This window comes from Rana temporaria, chromosome 8 (genome assembly GCF_905171775.1).
Source record: "Rana temporaria chromosome 8, aRanTem1.1, whole genome shotgun sequence".
Classification (NCBI taxonomy): domain Eukaryota; kingdom Metazoa; phylum Chordata; class Amphibia; order Anura; family Ranidae; genus Rana; species Rana temporaria.
The window spans coordinates 145,495,229-145,514,313 of NC_053496.1; the positions used below are offsets into that span (position 1 = coordinate 145,495,229).

The following is a 19,085-nucleotide window of genomic DNA, read 5'->3' on the forward strand; positions in this document are numbered from 1 at the left end:
GAGGGGTGGGAGCTCTGTGTCCCGTGATGTACTACAAGAAAAGGATTTTACAGGTAAGCTGTTAATAAAAATCCCTTTTTCTTTATCGTACATCACGGGACACAGAGCAGCATAGCCATTACATATGGGATGTCCCCAAGCAATGCTCCATGAGGGGAGGGAGACAACCAGAAAAAACCAAACAAGAGGTGCCACCGGACAAGAGGAGATTAAACTGCGGCCCGCAGTACCGCCTGCCCAAAGGCTGAATCAGCGTTCCTCCTAACGTCCATTTGATAAAATTTTGCAAATGTGTGGACAGATGACCAGGTTGCTGCCCTGCAGACCTGAGCCATAGGGACCTGGTGATACGCTGCCCAAGAGGCACTTATAGCTCTAGTGGAATGAGCCTTAACCGATAAGGGTGGACTCTTCCCCTTCAGGCCATAGGCCTGAATAATCGTCTGCCTAATCCACTTAGCAATAGTGGCCTTAGACGCTGCCTGGCCCTTCTTGGGCCCTTCCGGCAGAATGAATAAGACGTCCGTCTTACGAATCTGGGCTGTAGCTTCCAAGTAAATCTTTACAGCTCTAACTACATCCAAGGAATGTAGTAACCTCTCTTCCTTAGAAGAAGGCTTTGGAAAAAATGATGGAAGAATCACATCTTGATTAAGGTGAAAATTTGATACCACCTTAGGCAGGAAGGACGGAAGCGGCCGCAAAACGACCCTGTCCTTATGCAATAAATAAGGTGCCTTACATGACAAGGCTGCCAACTCCGACACCCTTCTGGCGGATGCCATGGCCACCAGAAACACTAGTTTCCTAGTCAAAAGGACCAAAGGGATCGCGGACAAGGGCTCAAAAGGCTGCCTTTGCAAGACCGATAGAACCAAATTTAGATCCCAAGGATACAGGGGAGCTTTAATCGGGGGATTCACCCGAATAACACCTTGTAAAAAGGATTTCATTAAGGAATGGGCAGCCAACGATCTCTGGAAGAAGACCGACAAGGCAGACACCTGCCCCTTGATTGTGCCGACCGCCAAACCTTTTTCCACTCCCAACTGTAAAAACTCCAGGATTCTCCCAATAGTATATTTGCGGGGATCCCATTTCCTGGTTTCACACCAGGTAATATAGGCCTTCCACACCCTATAGTATATTAACCTGGAAACTGGTTTTCTTGCGTTTATAAGGGTAGAAACGACCTGCCCTGAAAGGCCTCTGTTTCTGAGAATCAGGGACTCAGCCGCCAGGCCGTTAAATTTAGGGCCTGTAAGGCAGGGTGGTAGAATGGCCCTTGTGAGAGGAGGTCCGGACGTAGAGGGAGGACCCAAGGCTCCTCTACGGTCATCCTTTTTATCAAGGAGTACCAAGGTCTTCGGGGCCACGCTGGGGCCACTAGAATCGCTGGCTTGCGTTCCCTTTGAATTCTGTGAAGAAGACGGGGTAGCATCCGTATTGGAGGGAAGGCATAGATTAGCGCAAACTGATGCCAAGGACACACCAAGGCATCTGTCCCGCAGGCCAATGGATCCCTCGTTCGAGAGACAAAGTTTGCTACTTTGGCATTGAATCTGGACGCCATAATGTCCACCTCCGGAGTACCCCACTTCCGGCAAATGACCTGGAACACTTCGGGATGGAGGGACCACTCCCCTGGGGACATCTGTTGGCGGCTGAGGAAGTCCGCTTGCCAATTGTCCACCCCGGGGATAAAGATAGCTGAGATGCAGGGGACATGGGCTTCTGCCCATGAAAAGATCCGATCTACCTCCCTTTGGGCTGCCTGACTCCTGGTGCCACCCTGGTGGTTTATATAAGCTACGGCAGTGGCATTGTCGGATTGTACCCTTACTGGGGAGCCCTGCAGAACCTCCGTCCAGCCCAAAAGAGCCAACCGAGCTGCTCGGATCTCTAAGACATTTATGGGTAGGGCTGATTCTGCCCTTGACCATTTCCCCTGTAGGGTTAAATCGTCTAGGACTGCACCCCAACCTGATAGGCTGGCGTCCGTGGTTACTATCCTCCATGAGGGGGGATTGAACGATCTTCCTTTCAGAAGATTTTTTGTGACTAGCCACCAACACAGGCTCTGCCTTACCGCATAGGGAAGGGAAATGGGAAGATCCAAGGCCTGGAGTCTTTTGTCCCAGGCCGCGAGAATTGCTCTCTGTAGCCTCCGAGAATGGATCTGGGCATAGGGCACTGCCTCGAAGGTGGCCACTAGCTTTCCCAACAGGCGCATGCAGAGGCGTATAGATGGCCTTGTGCTGCTTAGGACTATGTGGATTAACTCCCTTATCGAGTCCACTCTGGACTGGGGCAGGAAGATCCGTTGTTGTCTTGTATCTAATATCAGACCTAGATACTCCAACCTTCTTGTGGGCTGTAAAGCCGATTTGTCCCGGTTTAGAACCCAACCCAGGGACTCTAGGCAGTTTACTGCTAGCAACACTGCCCGATTTAGATCGGCCGCTGAGTGGTCGACTACCAGAAGATCGTCTAGGTAGGCCATGATCAGAATGCCCTGTTCCCTTAGGATGGCTAATACGGGGGCCAGGATCTTCGTAAAAACCCGAGGGGCCGTGGCTAGTCCGAACGGAAGAGCCACGAACTGATAATGCCGATAGTTTAGGGCAAAACGCAGATACCTGTAATGGCCTGGGAAAATCGGAACGTGCAGGTATGCGTCCTTTATATCGATGGAGGCCAAGAACTCCTTTCCTTGGAGGGCGGCCACCACCGAACGAATGGACTCCATTCGAAAAGACCGGACTCTTAAAAAGCGGTTTAATAACTTTAGGTCCAGAATAGGCCTGACGTCGCAGTTTAGCTTCGGGACAACGAAGAGGTTTGAGTAAAACCCTTGTCCTTGCTCCCCTGCTGGTACTTCCATAATCACTCCTTGAGATAGGAGTCGCTCTAGGGCGGACAGAAGCAATGCCTGTCTCTGAGGGTCGCCTGGAAGTCTTGACATTTGAAAGTGAGGAGGGGGGAACTCCCGAAACTCCAGCTTGTACCCCTGAGTTACTGAGGACAGAACCCATTGGTCGGTAACTTGGGCCCCCCACAACTCCGAGAACAACCGGAGTCTTCCCCCCACTCGAGAGAGTGGGGGCGCCCCTTCACAAGGCTGCCTTAGGGGCAGCCTTAACCGGCTTACGGTTCCACGGTCTCTTGTTCCCTGCAGCTTGCCCCTGGGGCCTGTTTGCAGCTGCGCGTCCAGGAGGCCGTCGATACTGCCTAGAGAATGAGGGCCCTGGAACTGGAGAGGTTGGGCGCTTAAAAGAGGGACCTCGGAACCTTTTCTTAACCGGCAAAAGGGTGCTCTTACCACTAGAGATCTTTTGAATATATTTGTCAAGATCTTCTCCAAACAATCTCTCTCCTTGAAAGGAGAATCCTGTAAGGAGTTTTTTTGCAGGGGGTTTCTGCAGACCAGTTCTTTAACCAAAGTAATCTTCTCATGTGGACCAAATACAGGGATAGGCGGGACGCCTGTTGGATTGAATCCTTGATAGCGTCTACCGCGAAACATAAGGCTCTAGGTAGATCGGCTAAGTCCTGAGCCTGTTGAGCCGGGAGGTCCTTTAGGGCCTGCTTGGCCTGGTCTTTTAAAGCCTGGCAGACGCCAATGGCAGCTACAGCTGGCTGGACCACTGCCCCCGCTGTGGAAAAGGATGCCTTTAGTAAGGTCTCAAGCCTTTTATCCACAGGATCTTTGAACATGTGAATATTGTCCACTGGACATGTTAAAGCTTTATTGACACATGATATGGCTGCGTCAACAGTGGGGACAGCCCATTTTTTTGAAAACTCCTCCTCTAAAGGGTACATAACTGCGAACCTTTTAGGAGGCAAAAAATCCTGTCTGGCTTAACCCAGTCCTGAAATATCAGGTCCTTTAACAAAGGATGGACCGGGAACACCAGGTTGGCTTGGGGCGCTTTTAGGGAGCCCAATGAGGACACAGCGGAGGCCAGCGGCTGAGGCAAAGGCATTTTAAAAGCTGACCGCACCATATCCGTTAAGGACTGAACCCACAATTTTTCTGCGTGAGAAGCTGAAAAAGGTTCTTCTATAGTAGAATCTTCAGAACCCAAATGGTCCAGATGATCCTCAGCCTGGTCTCCTGTATCTTCCAATTCCTCAGTGGAAAGGACATCTTCCTCAGGAGATTCAAACCTGGGAGACGGGGACCTAGCCCGCTTCTTCCCGGATAAAGAGGCCGTAATAAGAGCGGCCATCCTCTTTTCAAATCCACCCAAGGTGGAGGCTAACATCTCTTCCGTGACATAGGAAGGAGTTGGTTGAATAGGGCCCGCCATAGCACCTAGCAACCCCGATGGCTCACCCAGGGCAGCAACCTCCGGATCCTCCGGGGAGGTAGGGGCAGGTGGATTCTGGGAAATATCCTCCGAGCCCGATGGGGAACCCTTCGGCTTTTTAACACCTTTAGCATTTTTAGCGTTCCCTGCACCCTTAGGAGCCATAATAACAAATCTGAGATACTCCGCTAATATACAACTAACTGTAATAGCTGGAGAAAAACACACATTTAAATAAATGAGGAAAAAAATTTAGGCTAGGGTAATGTTAGACAGAAACTAAACTTCCCAAAACCTAACAAGAGATAGCAATATTGAGCCCCAAGGGCTTAATCATATCCTAATATTGCTACCCTTAATGCTGGGCTAAGAGAGTACCAAATACTAAGTACTCTGACTGCTACTTAGTACACCGGCTTTTCAGAGAAAATATGAGCTTAAACAGCTCTTTAGCAAGGTGTGTACAAAAAAAACGGCCACTAGGTGTCACTGTGTCAGCATAACATAGGCAAACCTATCCTGCTCAGCTCAGCATCGCTGCTCCGTGTCCCTTCACAGCCTTCAGCAAACTGACAGGCTAAATAGAGTTTTTCCCTCTGATGTACAGAGGGGAGGGAACTCCCTGGGCGTCCCCCGCCCCTCCACGCAGCGTCGGCGCCTATAACAGTGCGCGCGCACGCGCGCGCGCTCCCGACGCCGCTCGCAGGAAGCAGGAAGCAGAATCCATGTGGGGAGAGGAGCCCGGGAGCTGCTGGAGACACACAGACATCAGGAAGTAAGTAATTTAAACCTGACATGCTCCCTTTTACATTTCAAGGAGCAAAACACCTTGTAGCAGCAGCAGCAGTCTATTAGCCCAGCCAGAGGAACAGTATACCTGGGTGTTTGAGCCATCCAGTCATGCAGACTTTGTGGTTTCTCTTTTAGCCCATGCACAGAGGCATAAAAAAGGCTTTTCCCCAGAGTCCCCTGTGGGGAGCCCACTGACAAACCAAGTTCCGTAGGCCCCCCGCTTACCTTTCCACGCCGCAGGGTATTGCTCATGCAAGAGGCCCAATCTTCCCCCTTCACCGTGGGTATGGTCATAGACCTTCAGGGACCGGGGTCCAAGTCAGGAACACCACACACCTGGACCTATACAGCACTACTGGCAGCAGGAATTCATAGGTTAAAAAACCCAGTCCTGGAACCCAGAGTCCAGCCCTCCAAGGAGAGGCATTATAGGCAAAACCCCATCCACGAATTGGGGCCCGGGTACCGTCCACTTTGGCTATGAAGCACCTTGGACGGATCCGGTCGGCTGGCCCTGGTCCCAAGGACAAACTGCAGGCACAACCTTCAACGTGCACCAACACCTAAGACACTGGCGAAAAAACTGAGGTACTCCCACTATGGGTGGGGGTTATATAGGGAGGGAACTTCCTGTCGGAGAGTGCCAGTGTCCATCACCTGAAGGTACACTATATAACCCATATGTAATGGCTATGCTGCTCTGTGTCCCGTGATGTACGATAAAGAAATAAGCTCTAGTCCAGAGAAGCCGCTACCAACTTGAGGGAGAAATATGGAATTTCCTGAAATAGACCCTTAAACTGTGTGCTGTAAAATCCAAAAAAGGTTCCAAAATTGTTCCTGAGGAAAACATGAAATCTACCGCCATCACCCAGAGCATTTCTATTCTTTGAAACTGGGCCCTCAGTGTTTTGTTTAATAATGAAAGGTTGTCCCTGTGCTACCCTACCTCTAAATTCAGGGGCAAGAGAAATCAACAGAAGACTCAACCCACCCACTACAGGTTAGCAGTGCCAGATACATTACAGGAGTCAAGCAAAATTCTATAGTGGGATACACCCAGGGGTCAAGCAGGGTCCCAAAATGGGGTTCCAAGGCTTCCCATAAGAGAGAAAAATCATCTATCATCTTGTACAGTACACAATCATCAAGTTACACTTGCTGACAGCATAGGGTTCAGGGGTGATAGATGACCATGGAGAAAGGCATGCTAGGGCAAACCAATTTGTCTCAGTCATGTCATCAGTGCCAGCAGGCGCAGAAGAAATAAAACAAGATTGCGCAAAAGCTTTCGACTCCCTTTAAAATAGAATGGGTTGCTTGGAGAGGGACCAGACCAACATTTTGTATAATTTAAAAAGGAAATATATGCAAGGTAAGTGGTCCAATATCATTAGAAACTACTATACCAGAGGGACAAGGATTAAAAAAAAAAAAACACATAAATCCTAACGCCTTTGAAAGACAGGGTGACAAGAAATTATCTAGCAGAAAATCCTGTTGAGGGGGATTTAGTAGAGGGGAGAACCCCTGCCACATCCTAATCAGGACTCAGGGAGCACTGCAATCCACAAGAAGCAGAGTGCTGAAGGAGGAGGTGTAATGGGAGACCTGCACAAACAGCCTGCTAAGCCACAAGACCACCTCCAGTCAGGGATCCGCAATCTGCTTTATTGTTCTGGTCTTGCACTACTCTGCTATGCATCAAAATTGTTCTATCTTCCTCACAGAAATTAACAAACCAAGCACAAAAAAAAAAAAAAAAAAACACACAACACACCTCCATATTTTCATACATACGAGATACTAACCATATTTGCAGAACAGCTGGATCACCAAACGACTACTGTTGGTGTTCAGACTTATAAGGCATTTTTCCACAGTTTTCTCCAGTGACGGCAAGGAACGGAAGACGCTGACCACTGACTGGGACAAGGAAAGAATGGGAAAAAAAAAAGTAATATGACTTCAAAATAAAGCTACTAGCAGGTATAATGTATAGTTATAGTCAGGGCCAGTACCAAGGGTGGGCGGGAGGGAAAGCTGCCCTGGTCGGAATGATTTACAGAGTCAAGAGGGAGCAGTTTGCTGGGTGCAATCCTGCCCAGCACAGAATATGTTGCCGAATGTAACACAGGCATAGAGTAGCTTTGTTCCTGCATGTAGGCTACACCCGCCTCCTGACTGCACAGTACACTGTACTATTCTCTGAGAGAGTGGAGCCGGTGGGCACATCAGGTTGGGAAGGCATCGGTTGTCAATGCCCTCTTGATCTTTGTCATAGTGACTTCAGCCCCGGTTTACACAGGAGCTGTGTGCTTTGGACAGGAATCACACCACAATTCTGTTCAAATCACATGAGATCCTTTGCAGTGTGATATGAGCCCATTAATTTGTAAAAGCTCAAATCTCACCAGAAAGGTTTCAGTAACTTGTATCAGTGAGTACTTGAGCACAAGTATTGGTACTCGTAATTGCCAGTACAAAACCGGTATTGGCACAACCCTAGTGTGTACCCAGCATAGACAATGTGTCAGGGTGTTAGCCTAGGTTCACACTGCTGCGAATTCAAAATCGCGGTAAAATGCGCGATTTTACCGCGATTTCGCGGCCGCGATTTTGCTGCGATTTCGGCCGCAATTTAATGTAAATCGCTGCCCGAAATCGCAAAAAGTAGTACAGGAACTACTTTTTGAAATCGCAGATGCGGCGTCGCACTGATTAGGACAGTGCCATTGCCGACAATTGCCGCCGATTTGAGATGCGATTTGACATTTCAAATTGCATCTCAAATTGTTCCAAATCGTACCCAGTGTGAACCAGGGCTTAAAGATATATACAGTGTGGGCAAAAAAGTATTTAGTCAGCCACCAATTGTGCAAGTTCTGCCACTTAAAAAGATGAGGCCTGTAATTGTCATCATAGGTATACCTCAACTATGAGAGACAAAATGTGGAAACAAATCCAGACAATCACATGATTTTGAAAGAATTTATTTGCAAATTATGGTGGAAAATAAGTATTTGGTCACCTACAAACAAGATTTCTGGCTCTCACAGACCTGTATCTTCTTTAACTACTTGCCCACCTGCCACCATCATTCTACGGCGGCAGGTTGGCTCTCCTGCGCGAGAGCTCGTAGCTCCCCGCTCGCCCCCGACTCCCGTGCGTGTGCCCGGCGGGCGCGATCGCCGCCGGGCACACGCGATCGCTCGTTACAGGAGCGGGGACCAGGAGCTGTGTGTGTAAACACATAGCTCCCGGGTCCTGTCAGGGGGGGAAATGCTAATCCTCTGTTCATACAATGTATGAACAGAAGATCAGTGATTTTCCCTAGTGAGGCCACCACCCCCCCCCCCCACAGTAAGAACACACCCAGGGACATATTTAACCCCTTCCCCACCCCCTAGTGTTAACCCCTTCACTGCCAGTGGCATTTTTATAGTAATCCAATACATTTTTATAGCACTGATCGCTATAAAAATGCCAATGGTCCCAAAAATGTGTCAAACGTATCCGAAGTGTCCGCCATAATGTCGCAGTACTGACAAAAATCGCTGATCGCCGCCATTACTAGTAAAAAAAAAAAAATGCCATAATACCCCCTATTTTGTAAACGCTATAACTTTTGCGCAAACCAATCAACGCTTAATGCGATTTTTTTTTTTACGAAAAATATGTAGGATACGTATCGGCCTAAACTGAGGAAAAAAAATAGTTTTTTTATATATTTTTGGGGGATATTTATTACAGCAAAAAGTAAAAAATATTAATTTTTTTCAAAATTGTCGCTCTATTTTTGTTTATAGTGCAAAAACTAAAAACCGCAGAGGTGATCAAATACCACCAAAAGAAAGCTCTATTTGTGGGGAAAAAAAGGGCGCCAATTTTGTACAAAAAGTACTCTGGTCTTTGACCAGCAATATGGTCCGGGGGTTAAGTGGTTAAGAGCCTCCTCTGTCTTCCACTCATTACCTGTATTAATGGCACCTGAATTTGTTATCAGTATAAAAGACACCTGTCCACAACCTCAAAAAGTCACACTCCAAACTCCACTATGGTGAAGACCAAAGAGCTGTCGAAGGACACCAGAAACAAAATGGTAGACCTGAACCAGGCTGGGAAGACTGAATCTGCAATAGGCAAGCAGCTTGGTGTGAAGAAATCAACTGTGGGAGTAATAATTAGAAAATGGAAGACATACAAGACCACTGATAATCTGGCTCGATCTGGGGCTCCACGCAAGATTTCACCCCCTGGGGATAAAATGATCACAAGAACGGTGAGCAAAAATCCCAGAACCACACTAGGGACCTAGTGAATGACCTGCAGAGAGCTGGGACCAACGTAACAGACTACCATCAGTAACACACTACGCCGCCAGGGACTCAGATCCTGCAGTGCCAGACGTGTCCCCCTGCTTAAGCCAGTACATGTCCGGGCCCGACTGAGGTTTGCTAGAGAGCATTTAGATGATCCAGAAGAGGATTGGGAGAATGTCATATGGTCAGATGAAACCAAAGTAGAACTGTTTGGTAGAAACACAACTCGTCGTGTTTGGAGGAGAGAGAATGCAGAGTTGCAACCAAAGAACACCATACCTACTGTGAAGCATGGGGGTGGCAACATCATGCTTTGGGGCATTTTCTCTGCAAAGGGAACAGGACGACTGATCTGTGTACATGAAAGAATGAATGGGGCCATGTATCGTGAGATTTTGAGTGCAAACCTCCTCCCATCAGCAAGGGCATTGAAGATGAAACGTGGCTGGGTCTTTCAGCATGACAATGATCCCAAAAACACTGCTTGGGCAACGAAGGAGTGGCTTCGTAAGAAGCATTTCAAGGTCCTGCAGTGGCCTAGCCAGTCTCAAGATCTCAACCCCATAGAAAACCTTTGGAGGGAGTTGAAAGTCTGTTGCCCAGCGACAACCTCAAAACATCACTGCTCTAGAGAAGATCTGCATGGAGGAAATCGGCCAACATACCAGCAACAGTGTGCGATAACCTTGTGAAGACTTACAGAAAACTTTTGACCTCTGTCATTGCCAACAAACGATATATAACAAAGTATTGAGATGAACTTTTGATAATCGACCAAATACTTATTTTCTATCATAATTTGCAAATAAGTTCTTTCCAAATCAGACAATGTGTTTGTCTGGATTTGTTTCCACATTTTGACTCTCATAGTTGAGGTATACCTATGATGACAATTAAAGGCCTCTCTCATCTTTTTAAGTGGGAGAACTTGCACAATTGGTAGCTGACTAAATACTTTTTTTTGTCCCCCTGTAGGCGTTATAAAGATAACAGGCAAAATATTTGTCATTGTTAATTTTATGCACAAGAACACTATGCTGTAGGTGAGCATACACTATACTATCTGATTGTACAATTTCTATACAATCTCCTTTAGATTTACCAAAACTTTGTAATATACGGACAAAAACAAATTAGTATCCAATCAGGCAGGCCACAGAAGCGGTGTGGAAATCGCATGCGATTCTGACAGAAATTGTAAACTGTATTCCTGGTTCAAATTGCATGCAATTCTTTAGAGTGCAGTTTGAGTACATTTATTTTGTACAAGCTCAAATCACACTGCAAAATATTGGTTTTAGGTTTAAGAGCATTTTCATGAGTACAAGTTCTTGTGCAAATGCTTAGTATCAGCATTGATACAGGCATCAGTGCAACCCTAGTACACGCTATTATTTTTTTTCCTCCAGCAGTTCCCTGCATCCACTCAAACAAGGTAGATGGAGGAATCCGACCTCTGTGCTATTGTACTCTGACAGCAGGACTCCTTCACTATCAGAAAACAATGATCAGCGCTGCAGCCAAAAGATTGAAAGAGGTTTTCAAGCAGGACAGATCAGCTTCAACTAGTTCTAGAGCACCATTTACAATCTTCAGAAATCACCCCTAGGCAGCCAAGTTACTCATTATTGGCTGCCAACTAAGCCACCATTGTGTACTTTGTGATCATTGGGATAACCAATCACAAATATAGTAATACTGGTGCACTCTGCAACCATCACATGTTTTTGTGTGTTGCAAATGCTTCTACTAGCTCTGCCCCCTGCACTGCATTGGGGGGGCATTGAAATATCTTGTCCCGCCACTGGTTACAGGTTTTGTTTTTTTTACTGCAGACCGAAACTGGAAATACAGTGTATACTTCCGATGCCCATTGAGCACCATCCTGTTTGGATAAATGTACACATTACACTTTACTTTAATATAAACTATGTATGCACGAAACAGCAAAGCAACAAGAATTCCCTGTTATGCTGTTACTGGTAAAACTTTTCTATGAATTTTCCAGGACAGACATTTGAGAGGATTGGTTCTTCCCTCTAAAGAACACACAAGCCAACAGAATAAAAAGAAAAACATTGCACCCCTTTGTCCTTGAGTTGAGTAGAACACCTCCACTAGTGAACAAGATGGAAAAAAATTGAACTCCACTTAAACTCTAAAATAAAGGGTGGGAACTAGAAATGCAGTCCTGGAATATTCTTAGAAACAATGCTACCAGTAATGCCCTGTACACACGATGGGTCAATCCGATGAGAACGGTCCGATGGATTTTTCCATCAGTTAACCGATGAAGATGACTGATGGTCAGTCGTGCCTACACACCATTGGTTAAAAAAAACGATCTTGTCAGAACGCGGTCAGGTAAACCATGTACGACGGCACTATAAAGGGGAAGTTCAAATCCAATGGCGCCACCATTGGGGCTGATTTCGGGTTAGTAAAAGACGATTCACGCTTTTCTGTCTGTTACAGCGTGATGAATGTGCTATCTCCATAACGAACGCTAGTTTTACCAGAACGAGCGCTCCCGTCCCCTAATTTAGTATGAGCATGCGTGGATTTTTAACCGATGGACGTGCCTACAAACGATCGTTTTTTTTTCTATCGGTTAGGTATCCATCGGTTGATTTTAAAAACAAGTTTCAAATTTTAAAAACAAGTTTCAAATTTTTTAACCGATGGATAACCGATGGGGTTTACACACGATCGGTTTGGTCTGATGAAAATGGTCCATCAGACCGTTGTCATCGGATTGACCGATCGTGTGTACGTGGCATAAGGCTCATAGGGAATTTTCCCAAATCATCTTCCAGAACAGTCATGAGAGTATAATCAAGTAAACAAAAATACACACCTTAGGGCAGAATGAAACTCTGCAAAAACTATACTGCCGAAGGCTAGGTCTTGTGAAAGGACCTCCACCCTGTAAAGTCTGAGGGAGTTATTTTGCTTAAGACAGCCACACATGGAAATCTGTCCAGTTCAGCAGCGACCAACCAAATATAAATCTATGTATGGGCTAGCTGGGTTTCCAAAAGTCGACCGATTGACTTGTACGAGTACAAAAAGCCTGTCGGGTTTTCCAGAATAATCAGTGCCACCGGCTATAGCCGGCAACATGGATCATTATGCTGGTACTTGAACCAATAAACTCACCGTAAAATCCATTTCTCGGTCGTCCATGGACGGACACAGCCTTCTCAAGTCTTGACAAGTGGGTTATGTTCCTGTTCATAGGAGAGGACTAGGCAGAACATGTTGTATTTAAATATCTATGTTACTTTAACAGAGTTGAACAGCCCCGCCCAGGGGGTGGTCCCTCCGGACATAACCCTCCTCCCTGCAGCATGCAGCCTCAGTTTGTAACAAGCAGTACAGACCTAAAACAGGAGGGGTGGGTGTTGTGTCCGTCCATGGACGACAGAGAAAAAGGATTTTACGGCGAGTACAAAATAAATCCCATTTTCTCTCATCGTCCATGGACGGACACAGCCTTCTCAAGTCTTAACAAGTGGGACGTCCCCAAGCAGTGTCAAAAAAACGAGGGGTGGGAACAGTATCAGAAAAAAAAAAAAAAAAAAACTTCCCCCCAAACAAGCAGAGCTCCTCAACAGAGGAGTTGCAACTTTAAACAGCCGCCTGCAAAACCTTGCGGCAGAAGGTAGCATCTGAAGATGCACTCACATCAACCTTGTAAAATCGCCTTACACACCGGTGAGACAGACGCTTTTTAAATCGGAAAGCCCAGGAAGCATCAATCGCCCTGGTCGAATGTGCCGTGACCTGAAAGGGGGGCGCCTGCCCCTTAAGAGCATAGGCCTGCCTGATCCACCGAGAAATGGTGGCCGACGAGACCAGATACCGACACAAAAAGAGTCAGACCTCCGAAAAGAAGCAGTAGCAGACAGGTACACCCGCAAAGAGCGTACCACATCCAAAGTCTGTAGCGCAACCTCCTTAGGATGCGCCGGCCGAGGACACAAGGATGGAAGTACAATGTCCTCGTTCAGGTGAAAGGACGAAACCACCTTCGGAAGAAAGGAAGGTTGCGGGCGCAACACCGCCTTATCCTTATGGAGGATCAAGTATGGCGACCTGCAAGACAAGGCCGCCAAGTCAGAAACACGTCTGACAGAAGTAATGGCCATCTTCTGAGATGGTGTCAGGAGAAGAATCTGAGGTTTTCAAAAGGAGGGTCCTGAAGAACCGAGAGCACCAGATTCAAATCCTATGGAGGAAGAGGTGGTTTAAGAGGGGGAAGTATATGACGAACCCCCTGCACAAAAGGTACCCACCAGAGAATGAGCCGTCAAAGGCCGCTGAAAAGAACACAGCCAAGGCTGAAATCTGTCCCTTGATGGTGCTCAAGGCAAGTTTCTGATCCACTCCACGCTGTAAAAACAGCAGGACACTAGAAACGGAAAAACGACCGTGGACGCCGCCCCATCTCTTCACACAAAGATGTTGGCCTTCCAGGTCCGATGGTAGATCTTCCTGTCAGAAGACTTCCGTGCCCTCAGCATGGTTGAGATGACAGTCGGAAAGACCTCGGTCGCTTAGTACCTGGCTTTCTATAGCCATGCCGTTAAAGCCAGAGACTGTAAAGCAAAATTAAGTATGGGACCTTGAGACAGAAGGTCCTCCCACATTGGCAGCCGCCAGGGTGCATCCGCCACCAGTCGTACGAGATCGGCGTACCAAGGACACCAGGGCCAATCTGGAGCGATTAGAATCATCGTTCTTCGTTCGGCATCCACTCCGAGGAAGCAACAACAATGGGGGGAAAGGCATTAATTAGCCGATACTGACCCCACGGGGCCACCAAAGCGTCCAACGCGTTTGCCCAAGGATCTCTGTACCTGGTCACGTACCTCAACACTTTCCGGTTGAGGCGAGAGGCCAGGAGATCCACGTCCGGTGTGCCCCACCTCCTGCAAAGGAGTTGAAACACCGCCGGATGCAATGACTATTCTCCCTGGTCCAGCATCTGGTGATTCAGGTAGTTCACCTGCCAGTTTTCTACGCCCGGAATGTAGACGGCCGACAGAGCCGGCACGCTTCTTTCCGCCAACCTTAGGATGTGAGCTACCTCGGACGCTGCAGCCAAGCTCCGTGTTCCCCCGATGGTTGACATAAGCCACCGCCGTGGCGTTGTCTGACGGGATCCTGATTGGGCAACCTTGCAACCTCCTCGAGGAGAGACACAGCCTGACAAAAGGAAAGCGATTACCCCCAGATGGGACTTTAAAGGCCAGACTCCAGTAAAGATATATAAATTTTATTAGGTGGTTAAACCAAAATGGGTTGACATTTGTTTACAGAATAATTCTGGATGTTGGATTACAAGAGTCTTCTGGAACAATCAAAAAATAAAAACATAAAAAAGATAATAGAGTGACACCTGGGACACACGTCCCGTGTATGGAACCAAGAAAAAACACAAAATAAACCTTGTGATAATAACATACAAAATAGATTAAAAAACACTCTGTAGAGAGCAGTGGAGAATTGCCCGACGCGTTTCTGGTCTGTTGATAGAGCAACAGACCTTCATCAGGGGCCACAGGAGTGTATGGTTACAAGCTTTTTTTCTCTCATTTGTAGTAAACAAAGGTTTAGAAAATGAACCCTCAAGTTTTGGGTTCTAAATGTCCCCAGAGCCGATTATGAGGTCCTAGGGGTAGAGAAAAAGGGAGGGATGGCTCCGACTGACCTCAAACACACGGTGTCCCAGATATGGGACTTATTTAAGGGCAAGAGTGCAGCAGGTCAGTGAGTTCACTGAGTCCAGTACGGACGGTCCTCTTAACGGTGCTCGGGGGAGTCCCGAGCTGAATATGTATAGGGGAACCTGATGCCAAATGCCGTGGTTTTAAGTGTGTTGTCCTACTAGCGTTGGTCCCTTCAGCTCACAGGGTGCTAGAGGAGAGACACAGCCTGATCGCTCAAAGTTCCAGGACATTGAGAGAGGCAGACGGGATTCTTCTAGAGTCCATTGACCCTGGGCCGACTGGACCCCCCCCAGACGCCCCCCCCCCCCGTTGTAATCACCGTCCGACTTCCTGGACCGAAGAGCCAGGGATCTCAGCCACCAATTCAGAGAAACTCTGACTAGGTGGCTTACCTGAATCTGACGATCCAGAGACAATGGAGATTTGTTCCATTTGGACAGGATCTCCTTCTGCAATACTCAAGTGTGGAACTGGGCATACGGTACCGCCTCGAAGGAGGCTACCATCAGACCCAGGACTCGCAGAGACGACCATTTGCGGGATGCCAACAGCTTCACCGCAGACTGAAGAGTCTGCAATTTTTCCAGGGGAAGAAAGACTCGCCTCCGAGGAGTCCAGAATCAACCCTAGGTACTCCAAACACCGAGTTGGTACCAGGACCGACTTTTGAATGTTTAACACCCACCCGAATTCTCAGAGGGTCTGTCTGACTATAGACACATCCATCTCTAATTCTGAGCCAGAAGCTGCTCTCAGTAGAAGAACGTCTAAGTAGCCCACGATGGCAATGCCTCACTGTCTCAGCAAAGCTAGGATCGGTGCTAGAACCTTGGTGAAAACTCTTGGTGCCGACGCTAGTCCAAAAGGAAGGGCCACAAACTGACAGTGGTCTTTCCCTATCGCAAAGCACAGAAACCTCTGGTGACTTGCGCAAATTGGGACATGCAAGTATGTGTCCTTGATGTCCAAGAACACCAGAAAGTCCCCCGGATGGAGCGCAGCGACCACCGAGCGAATGGATTCCATGCAAAACTTCCTTACTCTCACAAAGGCCTTGAGGTCCAAGATTGGACGGACCCCATCCTTCTTGTGGACCACAAACAGATTCGAATAAAATCCCTAAAAAGACTTGTCCTGCGGAACGGATAAAGTTACCCCGCAACTTAGCAAATCTTGCACTGCCCCCAATAGGGCACACCGACGAGCCGGAAGCAGAGGGAGACTTGAGGGAAAGAATCTCTGTTTGGAGCATAGGAAAGAAACTCGATCTTGTACCCCGAAGAGACCACCTCGCAGACCCACTGGTCGGAGAGCAGGGAGGTCCACCGAGCTGTGAACCTACGACGCCATCCCCCCACCCATGAGTCGGGCGGGGGCAAAATTCATGCGGTGGCGGGTTTGGATGCCGGTTTGTTTGGCTTACACACCCAGCAGAGCCCTTATCGGCCTGGGAGGGTTTAGCCGCGGACCCTGACTGACGAAAATACCTCTTCTGAGTGGGAAACGAAGGACCCGGCTTACTGGGGGGCTCCTTCCCTTTGGTGGACTGAGGGAGGAGAGTGCCCTTACCTCCAGTGACATCTTTAATAATGTTGTTCAGCGAGGTACCAAAAAGCCGCCCACTCTTGAAGGGTAAATCTGCTAGGGCATTTTTGGATGCTTGGTCAGCAGACCAGCATTTCAAACAAATCAGGTGGCGTAAAACCACCACCGAAACAGAGGCTCTGGATATCAAGGGGGCTGCATCTAATGTAGCATCACAGACATATACAAGGCCCTGGACCAACTTGTCGGCCAGCCTAATAAATTCGGGAGGGAGCTGGTGCTCCTCCACAGTCTGGTGCAAAACCTTTGCCCATTCAGTGAGTGTCTGAGACACCAAGTTGGCAGCCACAATAGTCCGCAATGCAGACCCCAGCATGGTAAACATGGAGCGGGTCAGCACCTCAGACCTCCTATCAGTATGGTTCTTGAAGACAGGGGTCCCTTCTATAGGGAGAGTGGTCACCTTATTTAACCGGCCAACCGGAGGGTCAACTACCGGAGGAGAAGCCCATTTTTTCAACAGGCTGTCCTCAAAAGGGTAACGGACCGCTAGGCATTGAGGAACCACAAAGGACTTCTGCGGCTTTTCCCATTACTTATCAATGAACTTGTCAAAAAAGGACACATAAGGAAAAACCTTCACAGAACGCTTTGTACCCCCTCTTACGCCCACACGCCACTTCCACCCTGGCAACAAATGTTTCCAGGTCCACCGATAAAGTGTCCATGGGAACCGCAGGTGCAGGGACACCAGCTGCCACCTCAGGCATGTTTGGGAAAGAAGGGCCAGATACTGACTCCATAACCACAGACAGCTTTCAGGGACCTATTCACACCTGAAAAATCCCACCCTCCTTGCTGCACTGACCGGGGGGTTACCAAGGGGACTCACCAACCCAGGAAGAGACTGCTCAGCCCCGCTGCCCGCCTTCAGTATACAGCGTGTGCTGGGAGGAAAAAACTGACATAAAGCTGTGAGGTAAAAAGTCTGTGAGGAGATATGTGCTGCGCGCCGTTCAGAAGCCAGCACTAGAGGCCAAAACCCCACACAAAATGGCTGCCCGACGCCTCAGAGATGACCGAGCATGGCCACAGTAAAATGGCCGACCGCAATAAGCTGCGCAATTGCGCGGCCTCAACAAAATGGGCGTTAATGGGATTATTCAATGTAAATAGACTGCAAAAAATGTCGGCGAAACGCCGCAATGTGGATGAGAAGGCCCCAAGGGGGCCTCCCAAGGCAAAGCACACCCCCACAGCCAAATATGGGCCCAGGCACCCCACAACCCCCCGGTGGGAAAGGAGCCCCTCCACAGGTCCACCCCGTTAGAGCATCAAAAAGGGAAAAATTACAGAGAGCAGGGAAAGGGAGGATAGGAGGACCACCTAACCCCAGGAATGCCCAGCCATAGCGACCCGCCGAGGCAGGAAGGACTGTACTTACCCATCCATGCGAGGACCCGCTGGCGCATTCCTGACAGGAATAAAACCACCTTGGAGTAGCGGTAGGCCCGGTCCACTGTGAGTGAGACACCACAGCCCAGTCATGTGTGGACCCTGGAGCAAAAAAGCCCACCAGCCACCCCAGGAGTCATGTGGTATGTCGTGGCAGACCCAGCCCTTAGCAATGGTGTTCTCACGCTCGCTGGCCAGACTGAGGAGACTAGAAGGATATATATATCCAGCCTGTCACCCAGTGTTATGTACTGGAACGTACCTTGTAGCCAGAGCCTAGTGCACAGGAAGAGGCCTCTCTTACAGCACCGGCTCTGGAGCTGCTGGAGTGGGGACAGCAAGCTCGGGAGCGCGGCGAGGTAGGAGTGCCTGGTGATGACAGCAGTCCGGCACGGTTGGTGGTCCTTCAGGACGGTTGGTGCAGGAGACAGCGTCTCTGGAGCTGACACAGGTACTGGATAGCAGGAGCTGGTGGAGCAAATCCAGGTTAGATGCAGAACAATAGCTGGTATCAGGGTCAAAAAGCCGGGTCAAGCAGGTAATCAGGTGGTTAATGCAAGCCTGGTCAGATTCAGGCGCAGGGTCTGGTAACGATGGGCAGGAGAGCAGAGCGGACTTAGAGCAAGCCAGGGGTCGGATTGGAGAGGTTTGGATGGTCAGACAGAGCCGGGTCGGTTGGGGTAACAGGTTCAACAGGTCACAGGTTTACAGATACAACGCTGCAGATCAGACAGCAAAGTGTCACTGCAGCTGCTGGCTTTTTAAAGGCAGAGTGGCGCCAATCTCGCATTAACGAGCACGCGCGCGTTCCCGCCACGCGTGCAACTGTCTTGCATGTGCGCGTGTAGTAGGCGCACGTGCGCGTGTAGTAGGCGCATGCGTGCGCACATTTGGAGCGCCTGCGCACATGAATAGGTGAC

At 48.6% G+C, this 19,085-nt stretch overlaps 1 protein-coding gene across 2 annotated transcripts in view; it reads right to left on the reverse strand.

Moving 5' to 3' along the window:
* The window catches only part of RAD9A (RAD9 checkpoint clamp component A), a 206,822-nt gene that overhangs the window by 146,431 nt on the left and 41,306 nt on the right, over positions 1 to 19,085 (reverse strand). For both annotated transcript variants that reach the window (XM_040320831.1, XM_040320832.1), the window contains exon 5: positions 6,920 to 7,034. In XM_040320831.1, coding sequence (XP_040176765.1) covers positions 6,920 to 7,034 — 115 coding nt within the window. The remainder of the gene's footprint in view (positions 1 to 6,919; positions 7,035 to 19,085) is intronic.